A 25,725-nucleotide genomic window follows, 5' to 3' on the forward strand; every position below is an offset into this window, starting at 1 on the left:
ACAATTCTGTAACATAACATGGATATACATAGAATAAAAGTGAGAGAAAACAATAAAAGTAGGAGAACTGTGGATCCCTAGGGTAGGATTGATACATGGAGCATATTTACAGACTCTCAAGTCCTGGGTATTTACTAGAGGTCAGCCACAGGCTGGCTCTGACCTTCTTTTTCTTTCTTTTTAAAGATTTTATTTATTTGCCAGAGAGAGAACGTGTGCACAAGCAAGGGGAGTAGCAGGGGGAGAGGGAGAAGCAGGCTCTCCACTGAGCAGGGAGCTCGATGTGGGGCTCGATCCCAGGACCCTGGGATCATGACCTGAGCCGAAGGCAGCTGCTTAAGGACAGAGCAACCCGGGTGCCCCTGGCTCTGACCTTCTTAGAGGCTGTCACCAAATGGGAGACCACAAGCCTGAAGCAACAATAGGCCAGTTACTGAGGAGAAGGAGTCCCAATGCAGGGCCCAAGAAAGACACTCTGCACGGGACGCTCACAGAGAGGACCGTCTGCTAAATGCATGATACCCTGCGGAGCACAGCCAGGGACGTGAGCTCCAGGGGGCTGTTGCTGACAGCAGTTCCAGCACTCAAGAGTAGCATTCCACCGGACTGCTGCTTAGTCAGAGCTGTTCTGCTGAGGGCATCATGCGCCATGTCCCGGGTGTCCAACTTCCCGAGGAGCAGCCTATCCTGAGGGGTGAATGAAGGAGGAGAGGAGGAGGAGATGAAGGAGGAGAGGAGATTCAAGGAGGTGGGAGCTGGGAAAGGATATTTATTATTCATTGCCACACTTTGGCTGTGTAATAGATGACCTCAAAATCTCAGCATCAGGCAAAATAAGCGTTTGTTTAGCTCACACATCGGTGAGTCATTGGGAGATCAGTTGATCTCAGCTGGTTTCAGCCAGGCCAGCTCTGTTCCCTGCGTCTCTCACTCCCCTCCAGGGAGCAATGGGCTAACCTGGGCGTGTCATTCTTACGGTGATGGCAAAAGTGCAGTCAGGGAATGGGAAACACGGAAGCTATCTTGAGGCCTAGGCTCTGAACTGGCTCAGCTTGACTTCCGCATCGCTGGCCAAAGCACGTCCCATGGCTGACCCCATGATCACGGAGCAGGAGAGAAATCGTGCCCCTTTCCAAGGTGGAACAACAGAGTCACGTGGGAAAAGGTGCAGATTCAGGGTGAGGTGAGGAATTGTAGTGATCCAGGACCCCGCAGAGGGGATGGGAAGAACCATAGGAGAAGCTCACCCCCCTACCCCCCGAGACACGGAGCCCTCTCCCCACTCTGGCCGTATCTGCTGCTGCCATGCTGGTTCATCAGGCCTCCGGGGAGCTGAGACATGCAGTGGCTGTGGCTGGCCCCTGCTGCTGCACGTCAGCCCTGGGCCGACTGGACCCTGGGAGTGACCAGTGTGTGGCCTGGAAGGGACTGTGCCCAGCGCCTGCCCAGAGTGGGAACCATGGCCCCAGAGGCAGCGGGGAAGTTAGATTTGTGACTAACAACCAGCTTCCCTGTTTGGTTTTCTCTTGACTGACTTCCTGCTCAATTTTCCTTTATTTATTTTTTTTTATAAGTCGAAATGTCAAACTCTGATCAGATTAACATATTTGATTTTTTATTTAGAGCCACAGAGGCTTTATCAACATATGGATTTCTTGTATTACTTTGAAAACCGCTATATTTAGGCCTGATGTTCTATGGTTACATGCTAGGATCCGTTACATAATTTAAGCACAGGGTGTTTAAAACAAGAAGCCAGGAACAAGGTCTCATTATATTATCTGGATTAAAAATGATTTCTCACTGACGTGGCAAAGTTTAAAAGTTCTAGCCACTGTCAAAGTGTAGGTGGGTGGATCGCCTAGGTTGGATCCGTGACTTCTGATTCAGATAAATGATTTAATTTTCATCCCAGTGCTGCCTCTCCCAAGCTCAGGATTCTTCGTAGAAGACCAAAACAAATCCCAAAATAGGCCTCTGCAATATGTAGGAAATATTTTGACTTTGTATTTGGATAAAGAAGTAAATCATTGTGTTCATTAATGTACTTCTCCTTCTTTCTTTTCGGATTTACTTCCTGGCATAAGAGATCAGTTGCCTTAATGAGAATCTGTCAATTGAGCATAAACCAGAGAGTCTACCCCAAGGCCTTTAGGTGACTAAGTGGTCCTAGGGAAGGGCCACTGTTAAAGATGTGCAGATTGTGACCTGCACAACTCTGGGGACACCAAGCATGGAGAGCCTCTTTTGGAGTTCTCTGTCAGTGGTCGGGGTATTGGGACAAGGCTCTGCCACTTAGCCTCTTCTTTCCCTATCAACCCCCCACCCAAATTTCGCTTCTTGGTCTCCAAATCAAAAGCTTGTCTTCCTCCCCTTCTCCCTTCTTTCTTCCTTCCCTCTTTTCATGTTGACTTGGGCACGTTTATTGAGGGTAGATATGATTGGATCCCTCCTTTTTTTTTTTTTAAGATTTTTTAATTTATTCATTTATTTGAGAGAGTGAGAGAGAGAGAGCACATGAGAGGGGAGAAGGTCAGAGGGAGAAGCAGACCCCCTGCCGAGCAGGGAGCCCGATGCAGGACTCGATCCCGGGACTCCAGGATCATGACCTGAGCCGAAGGCAGTCGCTTAACCAACTGAGCCACCCAGGCGCCCTGGATCCCTCCTTTCTTTCATGGCTCCCCCCCCCCCCACTGATACACACATGCCCTATATGTGACAGAGTCTATAGAATTTGGTGAAGCACAACCACACACCAAATACCCAGAATGTTCTAGAGATAGAAACTAAGCTGTGCAGTACAGGAGAAGCCATGCGGATTCCAAAAGTGCTTTATCATAAAATTGGTTTTTGTTTAACTATTTTTAGGAGATAGTTATGGTCACAACCAGATGTATGATGGTCTCAGCAAGAGCAGGCCATTTTGAGCAGCGAACACACCAAAATAGGGAAAGAGTTGTATTAAAAGGTACAAAACACATTTTTTTTCTGAATTAAAAATTAAACGGGAGACAATCATAGAAGACTGGACACTGCAGAAAACTCCATAGTAAACCAGAGAACTAGCTTTAGAAATACTCCCAAGCAGTGCAAAGTAAGAAAGGGATAGAGGATGGAAAAAAGCAGGATTGGAGGGAAGGAGGGAACTAAAGAAAGGGAACTAAAGAAATAATCAAAGATAATTGTTTAAGAGAAATCCTTTTCTAAGCTAAAAAAAAAAAAGTGCCTGGAAATTGAGAGAATTCACTCTGTTTCAAGCAAAATACATGAGAAGAGATCACTAAATACCCCTTGGTAAAAATTTAAAGGTTATATATAAGGAAAGAATCTCATAAAGAACATCAAAGCAAAACATAAGCAAAGCTTAAAAAACACCACCACCACCAGAACCAATGACCTAAAACGCAAAAAGATAGGGCCTCAGGTAACAGAATGAACAGACAATGGAAAAAATTGTCAGTGCTTTGGGAGTAAATAAATTGGGCACTGGTTGTTTGTTGTACATGGCGACAATAGAAATGTTTTTAAACCTTCAAGAAAATGAAACATAGTTTTACTCAAAGCAAATTGCTTTGAGTAAAAAAAAATTAACTCAAAGTAATACATTACTTTAATACATTACCCGAGAACATGAAGAAAAAATCAAAATTCAGAACTCAAGGAGGACATCTTATCTTAACAAATTGGAATAGCACTGGATCCTAAAACAACTTTCTCTCACACACACACACACACACACACAAACACACACACGATTATACATCCCAACTCCAAGGTCAAATGTTATTTCAAGAAGTGAATGATACTGTTACAGAAATTTGAAAGGATGATGACATCGATTATGCCACAGACAAAATAGCCAAGTCTCAGCAAGAGAGTGGGGAAACGAAGGGCTGAATTCTTCACATTCCATCTTGAGAGTACAATCTTATATTTCATCCTTATCTTTGAAACTTAGGTAGATCTAAGTTTAAAATATTTTAGGGCAATTTCAACTTCACCAAGATAGAATGGTAGAATCTAATCATCATTTCATGATGTGTATGTATATGAAGTCATCATGTTGTACACCTTGAATACATACAGTTTTGTTTTTAATTATACCTCAGTAAAGCTGGGAGAAAAAAGGAATTCTGGGGAGTGGGACCAGAGATTGGGGCAGTGAGGAGATTCATTATAGAACTTCTTATACTTTTTGAATTTGTACCATGACACATTCATCTTCTGATAGTAAAACCTATTTTTAAGGAAAAAAATACAGACAAGTATAGTGTTCCTTTTTAGAAAAAAAATTTGCAGAACTGAAGAGCAAAGTTAGTATGGTCTTTATTGCAAAAGACAAGTAGCAACCGAAGTTAATAGTAATGATACGTGAAAAACTGAAACTACAAAACAAGATGACAGGGAAAATAAGTCCTAGGAGAAGTCTTGACCATCCGTGTAAACTCCCTGATCACCCTTGAAACCGTTAACGACATTTCCACCTGCCCAAGGTTGGCATATGATCACACCTCTTTTTTACTTTCCCATTTAATTTCTTGAGGTCTCATGTGCCATATTACCAGGAATTCCTCTTGAGGAATGAGCAGTATATTCCCCCTGAGACCTCTTCTCTATCCCTTCCCCCTTTGTTGTCCAGGAACCCCAGGAGGGTTACTTTGTCCAAGGAGGATTAGACCACTGTCAAACACCATGGCTGTGGCTCCTTGCTGTCACAAGGCTGGTGTGGGAGACCGTTTTGCCAGGCTGATGGATGCCATTTAGCCAGGCAGAAAGTCAAAGGTTCAGTTTTTCAGTTTTGCTTCTATTTTAAGTTGGGAGAGACATGATCAGGTCTATAAAGCCAAAGGGAAAGGACCAATAGGGGCCAAGAAAGTGAAGACACAGATGACAAACTGGACAATTGATGGATCGATCAGTGGGCAGCTAAGGATGAAGAAGCAGTTAAGGACGGGTCAAGACTTAGGTATGACTTTTGCCATTTCCTCCAATGGATGTTTCAGACTTACTCACTTTTAAGCTCTTAACTTCACCATTTCCCTCCCACTCATGGTAGAAAACCTCATCTCCAGGTTAACAGAGGATGTAGAGGTCCCTCCCGAGATACAGACCTCCCCCATGTCCCTGCATCTACAACTTGCCATTCTTCTTTTCTCATCTCAGTAGAAAAGGTGTCCCCACTGCTGTCCAAAGCTAGCTTCCATGACGGCCTTGTCTCAACAAGAGACCTGGAACCCATCCTTGGCTCCATCCTCTTGCCCCATTCCCTCTGCCCCAGCAGCCCTCACTGGTGTGCTTACCCTCACGTTGCTTTCTGAGTGTTCTAACTTCCAACTCTCTGTTCGTATTGCTCTCTTGCTCAATTCTCAGGAGACTCCCTTCACTTGCAGAAGAAAACCCAGATGCCCTAACATAGCTCCTCATGTGCCTTTCACGATTGGACCCCACCTGCCAACTCTCTAACTTATCTCTTGTTTCACTTCCCTACGTTCTAGTTATCCTAAGAATCCTGGCCATCCGGGTTCAAATTTTGGTTTCACCACTTACGAGCTGTGTGCCCTTGGGCAATTTGCTAAAGCTCTCTGGGTCTTAGTTCCTCATCTGTAAAATGAGGATAATCAGGGGCATCTGGGTGGCTCATCAATTAAGCATCTGCCTTCGGCTCAGGTCATGATCTCAGGGTCCTGGGATGGAGCCCCAAGTAGGGCTCCCTGAATCTGCTTCTTCCTCTCTCTCTGCCCCTCCCCCCCACTTTTGCTCTCTCAAATGAATAAATAAATAAATCATCTTTAAAAAAATGGGGATAATCAAAGTTCCTGCTTAAAGGGCTGCTGTGGGAGAGATGAGTTCCTGCTTATGAAGTAGTTGGATTAATGAACACCTTCATGCATGAACATGCATATAAAGTTAACCACCTTACCCAATCTGACAACACAGTTCAGTAGAACCATCTGAACACTAGCACTAAGCCCTTGGTAAATGTGAGCTCCTGTTATTGATAGTTTGTACAGCTCCTCAGATGTACCATCCTCTTGTTCTCCTTGAATCTTTAAGGATACCGTTCTTTCTCCTATTCCTCCAACCTCCTTCCCCTCCTTGCCCTACCTCTCCGACTGGTAAATTGTCATTCATCTTCAGGCTCTGCTCCATTACCACCTCTGTTATGAAGCCTTCCTGATTTCCCCCTACATGTATATACATGACAGACTGGATGTGGGGGTACTCTCTCTAAGCTTCTAGACATATCTTTATTGCAGCCCCCCCCTTTTTTTTCTTACTTTGTTAACTTGGTTTTCCTTTTGGTTGGTGGCGAACTCTTGGGTGCAGTCATTGAGGGCTGGGGATCGAATCTAGTCCATTCCTCTCTTATTCTCTATCAGTTGATGTTGCCCAGCCTGGAGTAAGTACTCAATTAGTACTTATTAATCGAGTGAATGAATGAATCCATAGATAAGGACATGTTCACACAGAACACAATAGAAGATAGACAATTTCTTAGCAAATAAGAGATGGTCAAGTTTATTAGTAATCAAATCATTGTTAATTAAACTGAGACATCATTTTTACCTGTGAGATTAGGGAACACTTTTAAAAATGATAATATCTATTCTCGTGGACTCTCTCTCATTGCTGGTAGGAGGATAAAAGCAACTTAACGCCGTGCATCAAGATTTTTAAAAATGTTTTTTTTTTTTGCCTACCTGATTGAACTTCTGGGACACTATCCAAAGGAAATTATTTTATATTATTTACATATTTATTTATATTTTTAAACAAAAAAATTTATTTTAGAGGTCAACTAAAAAATGTATGAGGAGGATACATAGTTTTTCAAAATTATTTTGTGTGTAAGCAAGCACCCCCCCAAAAAAAGATCACTGCTTCTGTCTTTCAGTATTGCTCTGGTGCCCATTCCGTACCCTATACCACAAGTCAGCCAGTCTCTTCCTTCCTCTGTGGTCAAAGGAAATCATTTTAAATACGGATAAATGTTTACACATGAAGATGTTCATTATGACATTACTTGTATAAAAATTTGAGAAAAGCCCCCAAAATATCCAATAAAAGGATGGTTTAGCATTTTTGTTTCAGAAGAATATGTGCTAACAGGAAATGTGTTAGTTAAATGAAAAAAAGCAGGCCATAAAATATGTTCACAGATATTAAGAAAACGAAAAGGCAATTAAATACCCATGCATAGAAAAGAGACTGCAGTATACCAAAATGTTTAATTACTTGGTGGTTATGTTTGGGCAATGGGAATGTGTATGGCTTTTTTTCTTGCTTTTATTATTAACCAAATTCTCTATATTTAGACATGTGTTCCTTTTATAATGGAGTACAGCCAATAATTCTATATTTTAGGGTGTGTGTTCAGGAAGAATTAGGACTGATTATATTTTATTTGATATGTCTTTGATATTAGTAAGTCTTGAATTACTAAATTGATTATAAACACCTGGAGGGCACAGACCTAGTCTTGTTGAGCCCATTGTTTGTTTGATCAGTAAATACCTGTGAGCTTATATGGGGCGGCCTTCCAAGTAAGGTCCTTGCCCCCCCACCCCCCACCCCATTGTCCCAGGGCCCAGGATGGCCTCTAAAACATCTGGCAATCAGTGAGAAAGAGTTAAAAACAACAAGCCAAACAAGTGAGGTTGGCTTGAAGACAAACGTAGGATGCGTGTTAGCCAGAAGGAAGGTCCTAGAAAATGAGTAGCTTTGCTTATAAATGAAATGAATATTCATGCCTTTCTGCCCACATTGCAAGTTAATCAACATCATCCACACTTTTCATTTGCCTCTACCAAAAAATCTTGACATACTTTAAAAAACAAAAAAAACCCCAAAAAACACTGTTGTCCTAGCCTCTTTAAATGTTAATTGAATGGTATTGTACCAACTTGTAGAAGAATGATAGAGGAGTGGCTTTTAAGGGTTTCTCAAATTGCACCTCTATGAGGAATACTGTTAATAATACACAGCAATTGCTTTTAACTGCATGAGAATATCTCATTTTTTGTTTGGCTACACTTAAACAGCCCCAGAATCAAGTGCACCTAGACATACTGGATTTCAAACTAAATAAATCAAAATTACCATGTACATTCCACTACATGTCAAAACAGGAAAAGCCATAGTATTTGATGTGAAATGAGGATTAGAACAGCAATACAGAGAAAACTAGAAGCCTGCTTACAGTTAGAATAAGAAAACAGGGTCAGTGATTTTCAATGCAGATGTACTTCTCTTGGAGAAAACATATCAAAAAATCAATTTACAACGCAGATGAATTTGGCAGTAATTATGATACTGTCAAAAGATTCTTTAGTTTCCAGAGGACTTACTTCAGAGTCCACTGTGCTTGCTTGTCATTAAGAACTTGACAGGAATCAGAGGAATTTAAACCTAAGGTGTTAGATGCCATTGCCAATTTAAAAAATGACTAAAAGGAGGATAGAGCGCCTTTATATTAACAGAGAATAAAAGGGGGAAGCTAATTTGATTTCTAAGAATTAAGCATTTGTGCAGCTTCTCAAATATATACATTATCTAAAGAAAGGCACACCTGGAGCTTATTTACTTTATCACTTCAGACTTAATCCTGAATATGACTAATTAAAGCATACCATGTTCCTTTTATATTCTGCAGATAAATTCTGACTTTATTTTTTTTTAAAAGATTTTATTTATTTATTTGACAGAGAGAGACACACAGAGAGAGGGAACACAAACAGGGGGAGTGGGAGAGGGTGAAGCAGGCTTCCCGCCGAGCAGGGAGCCCGATGCGGGATTCCATCCCAGGACCCTGGGATCCTGACCTGAGCCAAAGGCAGACGCTTAACAACTGAGCCACCCAGGCGCCCCAAATTCTGTGACTTTAGTCATCAGAAACATTTCACATTTTTCTAAGATAAACTTGCTTAAGAGAAGTAACTCAGTTTAATACAGCTTGAAACTATCTCCATTGTGGGATGATGAGAGTAATACAAACTGTTACCATTTATTGGGCATTCATGGTTCCAGGCACTAATGCTAAATGTTTTTTATACCTTGTTAACTTACCCCTCAGTTTTCATTTATTCATCCAACTACTTATTATAGAGCGCTTACTATGTTCCAGGGGCTATTTAAAGTGTTGGGGATTCAGCAGTGAACAAAATAGCCCTGTCCTCTGTGGAGCTTAGGTTCTAGTTGGGGGACAAAGACAATATACAGAATAAGAAAGTAAATGGTATACCAGGTTGGCGTATGATGAATGCTGCTGAGGAAAAGAAAGCGGAGAAGGGGTTAGGGAATGCCAGACTTGTGGAGGGAGGGGTCACATTTTTTTAAAAAAATGGTCAGAGAAGTCCTCACGGAGAAAATGACACCCAAGCAGATGTGAAGATGCCCTACAGGAGGTGAAGGACCAAACTGTGTAACTGTCTTGGGGAAGAACCTTCTAGGTAGAGGGAGCAGCAAGTGTGGAGATCCTAAAGCTGGAATGTACCTGGCTTGTTTGAGGAAAAGCACGAGTGCAGTATGGCAGGTACAGAGGGAAAGAGGGGATGAGGCCCAAGAGATCGAAAGGGGGACATCCCGTCAGACATCACATCATGAGACTTTTGGGTTCTACTTCAGGAGAGATGACAAGCACTCAGAGGGTTTGAAAGAGAGGCATGACATGACCAACAAAACAAATGGTCTTGTCCAGTTTCACAGGTAAGGAACAGAGCTTTGGAGAAGTTAAGTAATTTACCAAAGTTCCTATTTGTTAGTGAATTAGTGGGGCTGGCATTTTAATCCGGGTCTATGTAATTCAAAAGCTCACTAAACCACATCGCCTCCCAATTGCAAAGAGGTTTACAACCCAGCCTGGAGTAGGTGATTTTCTTAGTCTGGGCTTGACCTCGTGTTTCCCTTTTCTTTGGAGTTCTTTGGCTTCTCTGGCAAGGCCACCATGTCACACAACTCCAAGGGACACCATTCATACCATAAGTCCATAACTATACTCCCTGGAGTACTGTCCATCTGGGCAGTGTCCAGACGAAGTGGCCATATATCATGACCTTGTTCTTCAGTGAGAACATAAATAGCCTGGTAGCAAAATCCGTTTGCTCAGACATTTGTCCTGGCCCCACTTTGATGCATCTTACCATCTCTCCTTCCTCTGACACATACTCTACGAGCTGTCTCTACCACCCTCTACTCACTGTCTGGCAACACACTGGTCCAACAGTATGAGTATGGTAGGCTGGGATATCAGTGATGGAAAGGCAGGGTTTTCTGCTCTGCATGGGCAGCTTAGGCCCCCAATTTATAGAAAACTTGAGGGAGTGTAGGATGTGAGCAGGTATGCCTGGCTTCTGATTAGTAAATTGTCATCAGAATTGCTACTTGGTTTAACTTAGGCTCAACCAGATTTTCTTGTAAGCCTTAGAGCCCAAAGCTTCAATTCTTGAGCCCTTGTTTACGTTGAAGCTAATTTTTTTTAGTTGTTAGGAAAGTTCTTGCTTAGACTTTACCGATTCAATGTGTAAGAAAGTACCCTGAGATTCAGAGCTTTAAAATGAAATTTTTATTCATTGTTACTTGAGTGGGTGACTTTAATGGAATTATATCTTGTAAAACTGCTTAGCATTTCATGTTTCAGAATTCTGCCTGGTTACTTCAATACCCTAGAGCAGTTTGGCGCTCTCTCTCTCTTTCTTTCTTTTCTTTTCTTTTTTTTTTTTGACTCTTAACGACTTTAATTACAAAAACTGAGAGAAAATCATGGCAGCATCCCTTAAAAGATTGACTAAATAATACTGTGATGATCCATATAAAATATTATTGCCAGGAACATAGTACAATGTTGAGTAAAGGCAAAGATGATTGCCATTTTGAGTTTTTACAATTAGCGCTAGTAATCACAGAACACCAGATCAATACCATGAAAGTTCCTTTTTAAAATGAATTTTCATTTCCCTTAAATGAAGGGGTGGGAAGCACCAAGAGCAGACTTTGCTCTCAGATCATATTTCAGCTTCACTCTGAAGGTTTAAGTGAGGAAGGGCTATGGTGATGGAAGTTGGATCTTTGTTTTCGTGGCAGCTGCTAGCAAAACAGAATATGCAGACAACCGTTTGGTGGGTCCTCAGTAGGTTAAATATAGAATTCCTAAGTGACCCAGCAGTTTTACTCCTGGGTAGATATACCCCCAAAATCGAAAACAGGCATTCAAACTAAAACTTGGACATGAATGTTCACAGTAGCTCTAGTCACAAGAGCACAAAGGTGGAAACAACCCAAATGTGCATCGATGCATGAATGGATACACAAAATGTGGTACATTCATACAATGGTGTATTATTCAGCCCCAAAAAGGAATGAAGTACTGATACATGCTACAACAGGGATGTGAACATGAAAACATTAGGCCAAGCAGGAAAAGCCAGACACGAAAGACAATACTCCATGATTCCATTTCTACGAAATATCCAGAACTGGCCAGTCCGCAGAGATGGAAAACAGATTAGTTGTTGCCAGGTGGGGAGAGGGCAGGGAGGAAGGAAGAAAGCAGAGTGACTAGCTTCTTCAAGGTGATGAAAATGTTCTGGAAGAGACAGACGTGGTGGTTGCCCAACGTTGTGAATGTGCTAAATGCCACCAGTGGTGCATTGTATGTTCTGGGTGTTTTACCACAATCCAAAAAAAGGCAGGGTGAGAAGACCCTCATTCTTGGTGAAGCCCATTCAAGTTTGACTGGGTGGGTTGAATCCTAAAGAAGGGGCATGTGGCAAAGGCAGGGCAAAGTAATGGCGGCCACTTGAGCTCTGCAGGACAAGTCTTGCCCTTCCTGGTTGGGATCCCCAGTCCTGGGACCCTGCCTCAGGTGGGGACAATAGGCACATCGGCCACACCAGCATCCGCTCCGGGGCCCCTGGCATCCAGCATTACCAGGGGCAGTTGTAAGTCTGGGGCAGCTTGTTTGAAACCCTCATGTAAAGACTTTGGAACCGGTGGGATACTGAGTTGTTTAAAACCCAAGCCTGCAGAGAGCCAGCCGATAGAAATTTTAATTGCAGTGAGGCCAGGACAATTTCAGGTTATCCAATGAAAAGGAAAATAAACTTTTATGACCTGGGGGTGCTAGAATAAGTTTAGTTAAAGGTACATGGAAAGTTTCTAGTTATTGCTGCACACGTTCTTTTCCCTTGTCCTTGGGAGTGTGCCACTTGTCTTTCTTTTCACACTGTTTCTACCCTCAAAAGGAAAAAACTTCCAAATGGGTTTTTTTTTATGATGATGAAAGTAATATTTGTTTATTACAAAAGTTCAGAAAAAGCAGAAACTCTCTTATATATACATGTGTGTCTATGTAAAGAAATCTCAGCTATCGGGGATGATGTTGTAGATGTTTTGGCGTATATCCTTCGTCTTTTTTCTAAAGTTTGTATTTAAATTCCAGTTAGTTGGGTGCCTGGGTGGCTCAGTCGGTTAAGCGGCTGCCTTCGGCTCAGGTCATGATCCCAGGGTCCTGGCATCGAGTGTCGCATCGGGCTCCCTGAGCTCATTGGGGAGCTTGCTTCTCCCTCTCCCTCTGCCCCTCCCACCTGCTCTCTCTTGCTTGCTCGCTCTTGCTCTCTCTCAAGTAAATAAATCTTTTTAAAAATTCCAGTTAGTTGGGGCGCCTGGGTGGCTCAGTCGGTTAAGCGTCTGCCTTCGGCTCGGGTCATGATCTCAGGGTCCTGGGATTGAGCCCCACATCGGGCTCCCTGCTCTGCGGGAGGCCTGCTTCTCCCTCTCCCACTCCCCCTGCTTGTGTTCCCTCTCTGGCTGTGTCTCTCTGTCAAATAAATAAATAAAATCTTTAAAAAAAAAAAATTCCAGTTAGTTAACATACAGTATCATATTAGTTTCAGGTGTACAATAGCGTGATTCAACACTTCTGTACATCACCCACTGCTCATCACGACAAGTGCCCTCCTTAATCCCCATCCCCGGTTTCACCCATGAATATATAGGTACTAGTATTTTCAGTTTCACTGGGATCATACATTTATCCATATAGCATGGGCATCTTTCATACCAGTAAATACCAATCAATAACCTTTTCATGGTTGCATAGTGTTCCATTTTATGCACATGTCATGACTGATTATTCCATGACCAGTGTTCTAAATGAGCCTGGGGCTTTCCTTGAAGTGGTTCCTCTGTGGTCTCGTAGTCCTATCTCATGGTTGGTGACTCAGGGTTTCTGAAATGATTTTCTCTTCCTTGTTTCTGCTGATCAGTGATATAGTCCTCAAAGCAGAGGTCATGGACAGTAAAGGGAGTAGAGGTCTATAAACAGTCAGCTCTTTTAAAACCCACAGTCTTTAGGCAACTTTCCCTCACTGAGCCCCACTCCATCCACTCATTCTGTCTTCTGTGTCCTAACAGAAGAGAGGACAGAAGAGTAGGCAAGGCCATGGGCTTTGGAGCCAGACTACAGGGGTTCTTAGTCTGGCTTTCAGCATGTTGGGTGTATTCAGTGCCTCCGTTTCTCATCTATAAAATGGGAATAATAATAGTTCCTATCAGGGCACCTGGGTGGCTCAGTCGGTTAAGCGTCTGCCTTCTGCTCAGGTCATGATCCCAGGGTCCTGGGATCAAGCCCCGCGTCGGGCTCCCTGCTCATCAGGGAGTCCGCTTCTCCCTCTGCTGTTCCCCCTGCTTGCGCTCTCTCTCAAATAAATAAAATCTTTAAAAAAAGTAATAGTCCTTATCCTCTAGGCCAGATGAGATGAACCAGGCCAGAAGTCCCTGGCAGCACAGGACCTGGCACCGAGCTTGTACTCCATGAATGGCAAGGGTTATTATTATTACTCAATTCATTCAAGCAGCCCTCCCAGTTTATGGCATTGAGAGCTCATCTGTGTGTGCTGGGATGGCTGTAATAGTTTATAGACTCTGAAAAGCTCAGGTGCCAAAGTGACTATGCAGTGTTTTCCACACAGTGAGTCCCCAGCTAATATAGTTGATTGATTGTCTGACCCAAACCGACCTGATGCAATTGTGGGGTCCTCTTGGTTGAATTTGGTCTTCATTTTCCAATTAAAAAATAAATAAATAAATAAAGGCAAAACAAAACAAAAAACCCAGAAACCCTGAGAAGTGGATATAGGTGAAATGCAATTTCTTCAGGTGGGTCAACATCATAGCTGTGGGCTTTCCTACACTCTAAGGAAATTCTTGACTAGGAAAGCTCAGAGATCTTCGATGATGGTGATAATGACAAGAAATACATAAAAGAACTAAAACCCATTATTCCAAAATATCAGTGTGTAGCCAAAGAGCAAATAAAATCTTGTCTTCCATCACTTAGTTGGGATTCTTGGGAACTGAATTTTTCTCAGTAAGTAGATTTTCTAGATGGTGGAAGCTTATTCATGTAACCCCTGTAGCAGTTGGCATTTTAACTATTTTGCTGTACTTCTTTCTTACACATGCTGCATGGTTTATCACTTTGATGTAGAGAATACATTGAAAACAATCCTGCCAATTTGTTAGGCTTTGAGGCCTCTTCATTAATACGTCATTGCTGTCCTTTGTTTTTCTAGCTCTGCCACATAATTTTAATGCTATTTGCCTTCGAAAGACTCAGACACTGTTCCTCTACAAAGCTTTTCACTTTTTCCTCTCTTCTCTCACTTTTTTCTCACCGGCAGGGTATGTCAGTCTTAGTTTTTACTGCAGCAATGTTCCTAATTGCTTTCTCCAACTCAAAAAGGCTTTTTGAACGTGCTGATTTATAAATTTTATACCCTGGGAAGCCAGAACCCCAAGTCTGTTACTATTCTGTGTAAAGTAAGATTAATAGGCATTGAATGAAATCATGTATTTGGTGACAGGTTTTTTTTTTTTTTTTGACCATTCAAGGACTTTGAAAGATTTACTTTCTGGTTGCAGGCTGTTACCTGGTAGAAGTTTGACTCTGGGCAAGATGCCATTTTATTTAGAAACTATAGTGCTTAATGGTTTTCCCTTCTAGCCCTGGTGTCTTCCTGCTGCTCATAAGTGAAGTAGCAATTAAATTGAAAAATAGTCACCTGTCCTCTGTGCAGTTGATAAAAGTTTTATAAAATGGAATTTGGATTTTTTAAAAGATTTTATTTATTCATTTGAGACAGAGAGATACAGAGAGAGAGACAGAGCATGAGCAGGGGGAGAGGCAGAGGGAGATGGCAAAGTAGACTCCCTGCTGAGCCGGGAACCTGACACAGGGTTTGATCCCAGGACCTGGAGATCAAGACCGGAGCTGAAGGCAGATGCTTAACCATCTGAGCCACCCAAGCACCCCGGAATTTAGATATTTTTAATAGAAAGAGAGTAAAATATTCTTAGATGTAATTTCACGAGTAATTTCTCATTTTCTTTACAGAGACATAATAATGAGTCTAACTGTTGGGAAACTCACAGACCATGAAGTTATAACCCTTGCACGTCACTACCAGGTGCCCGAGGACACGAGTCCTGATATGAATGTCCTAATTGCACAGGCCCATGAACAGCTCAAGAAGAACACTTTTGAGAATTTTGAAAGGCTCACTGCTACTTGTGTATACCAAGATCGAGAAAAGTAAGCTTTTATTTTATCGATTTTAGTAAATCATTTAAGTTTCTGCGGCCCTAAGTAATGAAGGAGTTTATACTTTATCCAACAGGGCAAAAAGAACATTGAGATGTCCCATCATACTTCACTATATAGCAAATGTACTTTAAATCATTTTTGGAAAGTATTTGGGTACCAATATTTCGTAGCGATGGTGAGCTTTGTTTGTTGATGGAATAGGGAAGGTCCTTGTATCTTCAAAAAAAATAAGGATGCCTCTTTCCCTTTCCTTTTAATTGGCTTCTAGAGGCTTTCAACCGAAACATAGTAAATCCAGATGTTAGAAGGTTTAATTCTGATATGTCTTCTTACATTATTTTAGTGATAACTGGGATTTATAAATGTGTCTTTTCTAATACAGAAAACAGGAAATTTACAAGTAAACTTTCTATAGAATTTCTTTGAAATTATTTCTTCTTGAAAATAATGAAGCTCAGCATAATCAATTTCTAGTACATATGCCATGTTTCTATTGCACTTTATTAAGTCTTTTGTATAAATTGGAGCCCCATCTTAATACGTTTTGGTGTTCATCTTACCCACAGACCTGATATTGTAGGGGGGAAATATTCACCAGGAGTTAGAAAATCTTAGTCCTAACTCTAGCCTCTAATTTTGTTACTACGTATCACTGACATTTCTTTGCCCCATGACCCCTCCCATCATCCCCAGGCCTGAAGTTTGTACCCAGGTGGCCGGCTGCATACCCTAAATACCTTTAAAGGTCCTACAGTTTATCTTAATGAGGAACATGATTTTTTTTTCCTAATCCATAATACATTGTTGTTGAGTTTTTGTAAAGATGATATTTTTCCTTGAACCTTTAAGCTTTCCTGAGCCTCCAGAGGCCATATGGCCTGAGCTTTGCATGACCCTGGCCCTGCCTTCCACCCTGGTGGTACCCCTTGCCCAGGGTGAGAAGTGTGACCCTCCTTCACTAAAGGAATACCTCCTGGGAATGATGGGGCTGCTTGATCAGACAGCTCTGAGGTTCTTCCAGATCTGACAAGCTTTAATTCTAGACATAAACATTCTCTCATCATCTTATAAACTCACTGTGAATAAAGCAGCTCACTTTCCTTCCTATTGGTTCTGATTTTGCCTGGTGCCTGGAAGAACACTGGCTGAATGAGAACACTGGACGAGCATTTCTGTGTCCCTGGCAGGCTGGGGAAAATGGCTGTTGAGCCGCTCTGGAGAAAGCATCTGACAAAATTGAGGTGAATGTTAAAGCCCCAGCTGGGGCTTCAAGGCTACAAGGTTTGGGTCCAAAGAAAAGACTAGAAAAACACCCTCGAGTCATACAATACTTGTGTTGGAGGCTCTAGATGCCTGTCAAATTAAGAGATGTTTTCAAATATCAGAACCAGTTTTGACTAGTGGTCAAGAATGCAGATCGATTACTTGGAGCAATACTCGTGGCTGAGCCGTAATATATTGTACTGTCACCAACCAAGAGTCTGAATCTTGATGGAAAGGCCTTTGGAAGGACAGAATCTGGTAACTTCTGAAATGGAAAGAGTTGGTGAAATGCAATATGACTGTTTTTCCTTACTGTGAATTCCAATACCGATTTTCATACTCATTTCCATGTGCAGATTTTTAGGACGCATCTGTATTTTCTGTCCTATAGCATGTAATTGTTACTCGAGAGACATAAAATATATAAAGACCTGTTTGCTTTGTTTTAATGCAGAAAAAAAGTATTACCCAGCAAAGACATCAGAAGGCTGTGCAAGTCCTCCAGGTTACCTTTGACCGATGATCTTCTGGGATCCATACTGTCTGGGTAAGCAAGAGCTCCACCCTTCATGGGGTTTTTCCTTCATATTTTTGTTTGGGGGTACTATTCCTGGTTGTGCATCAACCTTTAATTATTCTTGATTTACCCTTGACTGCTTCGATTATATTATTGATGACACACCTCCATTTAAGTGTTACAAAAGGAAAAGTTGGGCATGACTTTGAATGTTAGCCTATTATGAATTGCTATTTTATCGTTTTAATGTTAAGACACACACACATAGGTATACACAGGTTCCTGGGACAAAACGAAGATGTCTTAACTTCACTGGTTATGAGGGTATTAGATCTAAAATTCAGGGCAGATTTTTCAAAGCAGTAGTTCCTGCTGGCTAAAGACATGCAGGAAGAGGGCCTAGTGTTATTAGCACAGGGCTCTGTCCTACTCGAGCACCAGACGTCAAGTGTGAAGATTATGATGTTGCAAAACGAAAGCACAGTGAACTGCTTTCTAAAACACCTGGCTCTCCTGTTGAACGTTTACTTTTGACTTCCTGACACCACCCTCGTAGTTACGCAGACTCTGGTCATCTTTTAAGTGTCCTATGGCATTATCCCCAGCCCCACCTCTGACTCACTTATCTTGGTAATTCTGACATTTTGGACTGTGTTCTAGACATTGTCGTCATTGCTCTGAAGACCTCACCTCACTTGCTTTGTGTGAACAACTTCGTGAGTTACAACTATTAGCCTCTTACCTTATCTGAGGATGCTGAGGTTTAGAGAGATGAGGTGTTTTGCCCAAAGTCACACAGTCTTCTAAGAAGAGCTGTGACTTAGTCCCTGAACCTTTCAAATGTACATCCCCTCCTTCTAACCATTTTTGAATTACTGTCTACAAATAGCCAGTAGATAAGAATGTCTTGACAATCCTACCTCCTTCCTATTCCTGGCCATCCCCACTATCTTCCCACTTTCCTCTCCATTCCCACTATCTTCACTCTAGTTATGACCCACATTTCTTCTTGACTATTACAGGGCCTCCATGTTGGTCTTTCTTCCACCAGTCTCTAACTGTTTAAATCCGTCTTTACATACAGCAGGTTAATACCCTCCAAAAACAAAAATGTCGTAGTGCTGCTCTTCCACTCACAAACTTTCTGTAAATCTCTTTGCTCCTTAAGGGAAGACCAAAATCATGAGTTTTGAACACCATCTCCCCCTTCTCCATTGGGAGGCTTAGGGTTGTCAGTTGGAGCAATTATTCTCAAGCAGGGGCTGGAGTGGGGCATCCTCATCTGAGACCAAAGGAACAGATAAAACTAAATGCCATGCAGGAGAACTAGGGTCTTGAAGCATCAGAAGGGGACTCAGGAGGGCCAGATGTGTGCATCGGATTGACCTCAGGTTATTTTCTGGACTATCAGCTCAACTTGCTTTTATTTACTGGCATCAGTGTGAAGGATAAGTAGGTCATCCTGGTGTAAAGGACTTGAGATGAAATAGGCCTAGGACTCCGGTTTCTTCAGTCGTCACATTCCCAAAGCCACATGGGCTATTTATTTATTTATTTAGCAAGCATGAGCAGGGGGAGGGGCAGAGGGAGAGGGAGAGAGAGAATCTTAAGCAGGCTTCAGGCCCAGCGCAGAGCCTGATGCAGGGCTCAATCTCACGACCTTGAGATTATGACATGAGCTGAAATCAAGTCAGATGCTTAACCGACTGAGCCACCCAGATGCTCCTCCACATGAGCTATTTAGCATTTCACATGTATACCTCCTGCTTCCCACTTTTTTTTTTGCCTTTTCTCTTGCTGTTTCTTCAGTAGAAAATAGTTTCCAGTTTTCTTCACCTGCTGAAAGCTTGCTTTTCTTCTAAGACCCATTTCAGGTAGCACCCTATCCATGAAGCCCTCTTAGATTTGCTTGGCTGGCAGGGATTATCTCCTCCAAAGGGTTCTCACAACCCTGTGTTTCTCTTTTTGTCTCTTACCTTGTAATGAAGATTCGTGACTTGATATTTGATCCATTCAGATGTAGAGACCTGCTTTCAACCTGTTTGATTTACCACCTATAAACAACCAGTGGGTTGTCAAATCTTCTCAGTTTCACCCCTGACTTGTCTCTTATATTCTTTGAATCCACTTGCAAGCTGTGTGATTTTGTGCAAGATTTTTTTTTAAAAGATTTATTTGAGAGCGAGAGAGAGAGAGCATGCACACAAGCAGGAGGGGCAGAGGGAGAGGAAGAGAAAATCTCAGGCAGGCTCCCTGCTGAACACAGAGCCTGATGCAGGGCTCGATCCCATGACCCTGAGATCATGACCTGAGCTGAAACCAAGAGTCAGATGCTTAACTGACTCAGCCACCCAGGTGCCCCTTGTGCAAGATTTTTGACCTGCCCAAACCTCAGACTCCTCACCTCTGAAATGACATAATACCTACTTCCTGGCAGTTCTGAGGGTGACTTGAGATAACATATATAAAGTACTCAGTGCAGCACCTGGTACTAAGTGGTGATTGGGGCCTAGGAGAGAAGTTGAAGTCAGGGACGATAGACCACACACTCTGACTTAGAAATGAACTGGAAGAAACTTGTGTCCTATGTAGAGGAAGCCTTGATTTCAAACAGTTGGATCTGAAAGCGTTTCACACATTAAGCTGTCTCCAGTCAGGAAGCTGCGGATATTTATTAGATTACCTCTTACTGCCCCAGAGATGTGTTGTCCTGGAAAGTCCAGGGATGTGGGAGCCTGGCCTCTGGAGGACCTAGATGTTTCTTCTCTAACACCGAGGCCACCAAGTCATCATCCTCTCCTTTTCTCAGCAGACTGTTTTGTCTTCGCCTTTACGATTTGACATGAAAGGCAGAAAGACTGTTCTGCGACTCACTTCGAAGACATCCCAGGCTCCGCGCGCATCCGCCTCCAAGCCCAGCTTAGCTTTGTGGAGGTCATCCCTCTGAGTTGCTAAGCAGACTATGTTCAGTCTAACTCTGCCTCTAATTGTGCAGTGACCCTGCTCCTCACTGAGGGCAAACTTCAGACTAGTCAGATTAGAAAATGTCTCATTCCCAGTCCCCTCTCCCTCCAATCTGCCCTGCCACGATTTGGGTCACATGCTTGGTGTTTTGCATCATCTCCACAGATTCCTTTCAAAGACGGCCCTAATTCCTAATGGACCCATCAGCCTGCAGCTTACATTTATGTTCTGCATTCTTATTGTTCCCCACAGACTCCACAGGGCTTTCCAGAGCCTTGACCAGACTCTCTTTCTGCACAGCCCTCCTGTGGCATGTTAAGCCAGACCCCCTCTGACGTCTGCCATCTCCTGTGAGGCAGGCCCGGAGTCCGTTGTCTCGGGTCTGTGCACGCTCTGCCCAGGGCCAGGGTTACCTGCCACGGGATGCAATGGGACAGCTGTGGAGCAGCCGGATAGCCCCGCTGTGTGAATTGAAATCGGGAGACGGGAAACAATATGGCTAAAGAGTGGGCCGGTTCCTTTCACGCCGTGATTGTTACCCACATGTTTTTCCTAGCCCCTCATTTCACTCTGAAGCGTTCCCTCTACTGCATTCCCATTTTTCTTGTGATTCAGTTAGGGCTTTTCCTTATTAGCACAACTCAAGCTGGGAGCAGGCCTTCAAAACCTTTTCACATCCGGTCACCTGAGCCCCCCACCAGTTTGCGCTGTGGTAGCTGGTATGAACTCACCATACTTACCAGTCCAATTCATTTCGCTAATGCATAGAGCATCAGACTTAAATGTTCTAAGTAGTCGTAGTCACGGGTAATACATTAAAGGTCGGACTGACACTCCATATTGACATAGTGCCAAGGGCCCTAGGATATTTTGTAAATCCTTGAACATATTAAAAGGTACATTCTAGTTGAGGGTAGGCATGATTCCTTGCTTTATAAGTGCAGACGCTGAGGTGTTAAAAGGCTCTGTCACTGAGGGAGCATGCTGCAGGCCAAGATGGTTCTCTAACGGAATGAGAACTTCCTACATTGTCCTTATCTGGGCTCCTGGGAATCGGGGCTGTGTCTCGATCTTTGCAGCCCCAGAGACTTGTCCTGTGCTAGTACCCTGGGGGGCAGGGGAGCGAGGAGAAAAACACGGGCTGGACATCCACCAGACCTGCCTCCGAGCTCTGTCAACCCTACTGCCTCCCACCCATGTGATCCTTGTAAATGGACTCAAACCCTCCGAGCCCTCACTTTGGATTTTTAATGTTTGTTTCCTCCGTATCAATAAGCAAGAAATTCTGCTTCTCAAACCATTAGGAAGTGGAGAGTATTCTGAGGTCATTCCATTCCGTGTTCCGCGTGGGACTGGGGAGTAAAGAGGTAGCCTCCTCCCCGAATTGTGGCCTTATGAATCAACACTTGGAACAACTGGAAATCCAAGCACAACTCTTTCCCCAGCAGCTCTGCCCCAAGCTGGCCTTTTACAGCTGGCTTTGGGCTCCATGGAATGCCTTAGAACTGGCCTCCCGAGAGAGCTGGTGCCTCCTCCAGAAATATCAGTTAAAATGGAAAAAGTTTACAGGGCTTTCAAATCATCTCATTACACTCTCCCCAGCCTTGCCCCCTGCCCCCCTCCTCCCAGAGGCATGGTTTGGACTCCGGTGATTTCACCCAACAATACCTGGCAGTGGGGCCGAGGGATAAAGGTTAGGCCATGTGGCTGCTACTGTTGTGGTGTTTGGTGCCCTGGGAAGTCTGCAGAGAGAAGCCCCACCTCCCAGATGCTTCCTATGTTTTCAAACATAAGGTGATTTGTAGTTTTTAAGAAATTAAAAAAAAAAAAATTCCAAACCCATGTGGACCAACAGAGCATCGACCCTGGGTACGATCTGGGTTTGGCTGCTGTGACCTACCTCATCAAGAAGATGTGTGCTGGAATGAGAATTGGAATTTAGAGGCCCGGCTGTCCAGAGATAACCAGAGCTACTCATTCACAACTTGAGCCTTGCCACCTGGTCAGCTCTGAGTTTTTATGACCAACTGATGCAGTGGCACAGAGCTCTACTTTTTTTTCTCAACTGTCCAGTCTTTAAGAATCTGACCAGGTGTTCAAGTGTGCGCCCCTGGGTTTGCTGGGTAATGCACTGAAACCAAACCCAACCGTGTGAGTCAAAAATGTGTCATCGCAGGGGCGCCTGGGTGGCTCAGTCGGTTAAGCATCTGACTCTTTGATTTCCGCTCAGGCCAGGATCTCAGGATCGTGAGATGGAGCCCCAAGTCAGGCTTCATGCTGGGCGGGGAGACTGCTTAAAATTCTCTCTCTCCCTCTGCCCCTTCCCCCACTCCCGCCTCTCTCTCTCTCTCTCTCAAAAAAAAAAAAAAAATGTGTCTTCACTGCACTCCCTCCCTTCCAGCCCTGGTCACACAGCCCAGCCCATTCCCCTACGTTACGAGACAGCCTTTGCAGCAGAGGGGGAAGCCACCTGACTCTTCAACCAAATACAGCTGCCGTCACACCGTTTACCCCCACAGATGGGGCAAGTAAAGCAGATCAGCTTTATTCCCTGTGGCAAGGAGATAGATGGCTTCTGTAGTTTTCGAGCCATTCATCATTTTGGGGAGGGGGAGCCCAAGTACCCGTCAAATGACACATTTGCCTCATTTCTAAGAACTCACACCTAGCAAGGCATTGAGAAGCTTGCTTGGGGGTCGTGATTTTCTAAAGAGGAACCAGAAACATTACTTTCTCTCCCTCTTCCTCCACAAACATGTCCCTTACTTTGTGTAGGGAAGGAAATGGTGGCTTGCCCAAGTATCAAAGGGAAAGAAGAATTTATGGAGGTTTTAGGAAAACACTTTAGCACTGTGAGCTGGGACTTTAAGTAAGGAGGCTGACTTTTTAACAAGCAGAGAAACACTTAAAAGCCAGAATTAGTGCTGCCCTTTAGGGCAGTCACCCTGGAAGAGTGTGCACTGATTTCAACAATGTCACCATAGAAAGTTCTTCTTTGGAATTGCCTTCACAGCCTTTTCAAGAGAATTTCCTCCAGAGTGGCAAATCTTCATCCTTTGACCATGGATCAGAGTCTTAGCAAGAGCCAAATGTCATTTGGAGAGGAGCAAAGTAGGGCATTCAGGTGGAGAATCAGGAGGCTAACATTTTTGATCAGGAGCACAGCATGACCCCAAAGCAAGGAGCTACATTTTCTATATGATTCAGAGGCCATGGTCTCTAAGATCTCATCCAATCTCTTGGTCTGGTGGCTTTCAATACTATCTATATGTGGTCTGGGGGAGGAAACTGTGTGCAGAACTCTGGAGCAGGGAGGAAGACTGGAGACTTAATTCCTCCCCAGCGTGCTCCCAACTAGTGACGCACCCTCCTTTCCAAGCCTGACTTGTACGAGTGTACTGCCCTGAAAAGCGTGTTTCAAGGTTTCTCATCTGCTTTTTATGCTTTGTAAATTTATATTTATGTCAAACTGATACATGCTCATAGTAAAAAATACTCAAATAATTCTAAAAAGTTTCTTCCAACAAGAGTAGTTTCCAGCCGCATCCTTCCCCACTTCCCAGACCCATTCACAAGAAGCAGCCTCTCTGAGCCCTTCTCACTATCTCCATCAACATTTTTTTTTTTTAAAGATTTTATTTATTTATTTGACAGAGAGAGACACAGCGAGAGAGGGAACACAAGCAGGGGGAGTGGGAGAGGGAGAAGCAGGCTCCCTGCTGAGCAGGGAGCCCGATGCGGGGCTCGATCCCAGGACCCTGGGATCATGACCTGAGCCGAAGGCAGCCACTTAACCAACTGAGCCACCCAGGCACCCCTCCATCAACATTTAAATAGCACACACATACTGCTATTTCTGTTTCTCATTTTTAGATACTACTACTAACTTCCTATTATGATGCTTGAGAATTTAACATACCACTGATTCCCATTATTGTTCTTTCTGGATGCTCTTAGGAGCTTCTCTTTGTTCCTGGTGTTCTGGAAGTTCCTGATAGGGCCTTGTGTGTCTTGTGTGTGTGGCCATTTAACACTTTATTTATTTATTTATTTTAAAGATTTTATTTATTTGACACAGAGAGACACAGCGAGAGAGGGAACACAAGCAGGGAGAGTGGGAGAGGGAGAAGCAGGCTTCCTGCCAAGCAGGGAGCCCAATGTGGGGCTTGATCCCAGGACCCTGGGACCATGACCTGAGCCGAAGGCAGGCGCTTAATGACTGAGCCACCCAGGCACCCCCATTTAACACTTTATTGGCCCTTCTGGTCTGGGGACTCTGTCCTTTGGTTCTAGGAAACTTTCCATTAATTTTTAGTAATTTCCTCCCCTCCATTTGCATTTTTTTCTTGTGAGAACTCCTGTCATTAAGATTTTGGATGTCCCAGACTTGGATCTCTTCTTTCCCCAATTTTCTGTTTGTTATTATGATAGACTTACTAAGGGATTTCCTCAAAGTGATATTCTACCTCTTCTACTGGGTCTATTTACTACTATCAGATTTGTTTTATTCCAAGAGCACATTTTAGTCTGAATGATCCTTTTTGGTAGTCTTCTGTTCTTTTTTCATGGATATACTATATCACTCTTATCTCACCTCTTTCCTTCTGCAACCTGAATTGTAGTTGTTTTTCTGATTCCTTTTTTTTTTTTTCCTGCTGCTGCTTTGGCTTCTGTCCTTCCTATTGGAAGATTTGGGGGGTGGATCTTGTTGATTGGTGGGTTTTGCTGCACAAGTCCATCTCGTAGCCCTCATTTTCATGAGGTGATCCCCAGAAGCTGGAATCTGGAGGTCTTTCTGGGACCATTCAGAGGATCAAGAGAAGAATCCTATCTTCTCCTGCTGCAATAGGAGGGATGGTGGAATGAGGGAAAGGAGGTTCATTAAAGCATGGCTATTGGTGTTCTAGAAATGGGAAAGGGGAAGGAAAGGGGCTGAGAGGCTCAAGTTCAGTGTGTAATGCTCTCCTCTGTCCTCCATTATGTTTCAGCCCCCCATCCCCCCCAGACTGAAGCTCTTTTAGTTGGATTTCTCTGGAAGAGGACAGTATAGAGAAAGATACTTGGGGCTCTAGCTGCCCTTGCTTTCTTCAGGCTTTGAAACAGCCCTTGTTTTCCGTCCCACACCATGTCCCTGCCTCTATTGGCACCTGGAGTCGGCATTTGCTGAGCATCTTGGGAGTTCTGTGGGCTACACTGGCTAATCTCTAAGTGGCCCCTGCCTCCGGACATTTAGAGTTTAGCTTCCCTTCCTCAGTTCTGCCAAGTCAGTTACAAGTCCTCTGTCTTCTTTCCATCATGCAAAAGATCTTGAAGATTCTTGTCCACTGTTGTCTTTCCTCTAGCGATCATTGTCATTGTGGGTTATTACTTATTTTTATTC

At 43.4% G+C, this 25,725-nt stretch overlaps 1 protein-coding gene across 1 annotated transcript in view; it reads left to right on the forward strand.

The window, feature by feature from the left end:
- EFHC2 (EF-hand domain containing 2) overlaps positions 1–25,725 on the forward strand; it is a 153,739-nt gene that overhangs the window by 107,012 nt on the left and 21,002 nt on the right. Inside the window, exons 11-12 of the mRNA XM_081808970.1 lie at positions 15,392–15,589; positions 17,319–17,411. Of these exons, the coding sequence (XP_081665096.1) occupies positions 15,392–15,589; positions 17,319–17,411 (291 nt within the window). The remainder of the gene's footprint in view (positions 1–15,391; positions 15,590–17,318; positions 17,412–25,725) is intronic.

This window comes from Leptonychotes weddellii, chromosome X (assembly GCF_054177405.1).
Source record: "Leptonychotes weddellii isolate Sample4059 chromosome X, ASM5417740v2, whole genome shotgun sequence".
Classification (NCBI taxonomy): domain Eukaryota; kingdom Metazoa; phylum Chordata; class Mammalia; order Carnivora; family Phocidae; genus Leptonychotes; species Leptonychotes weddellii.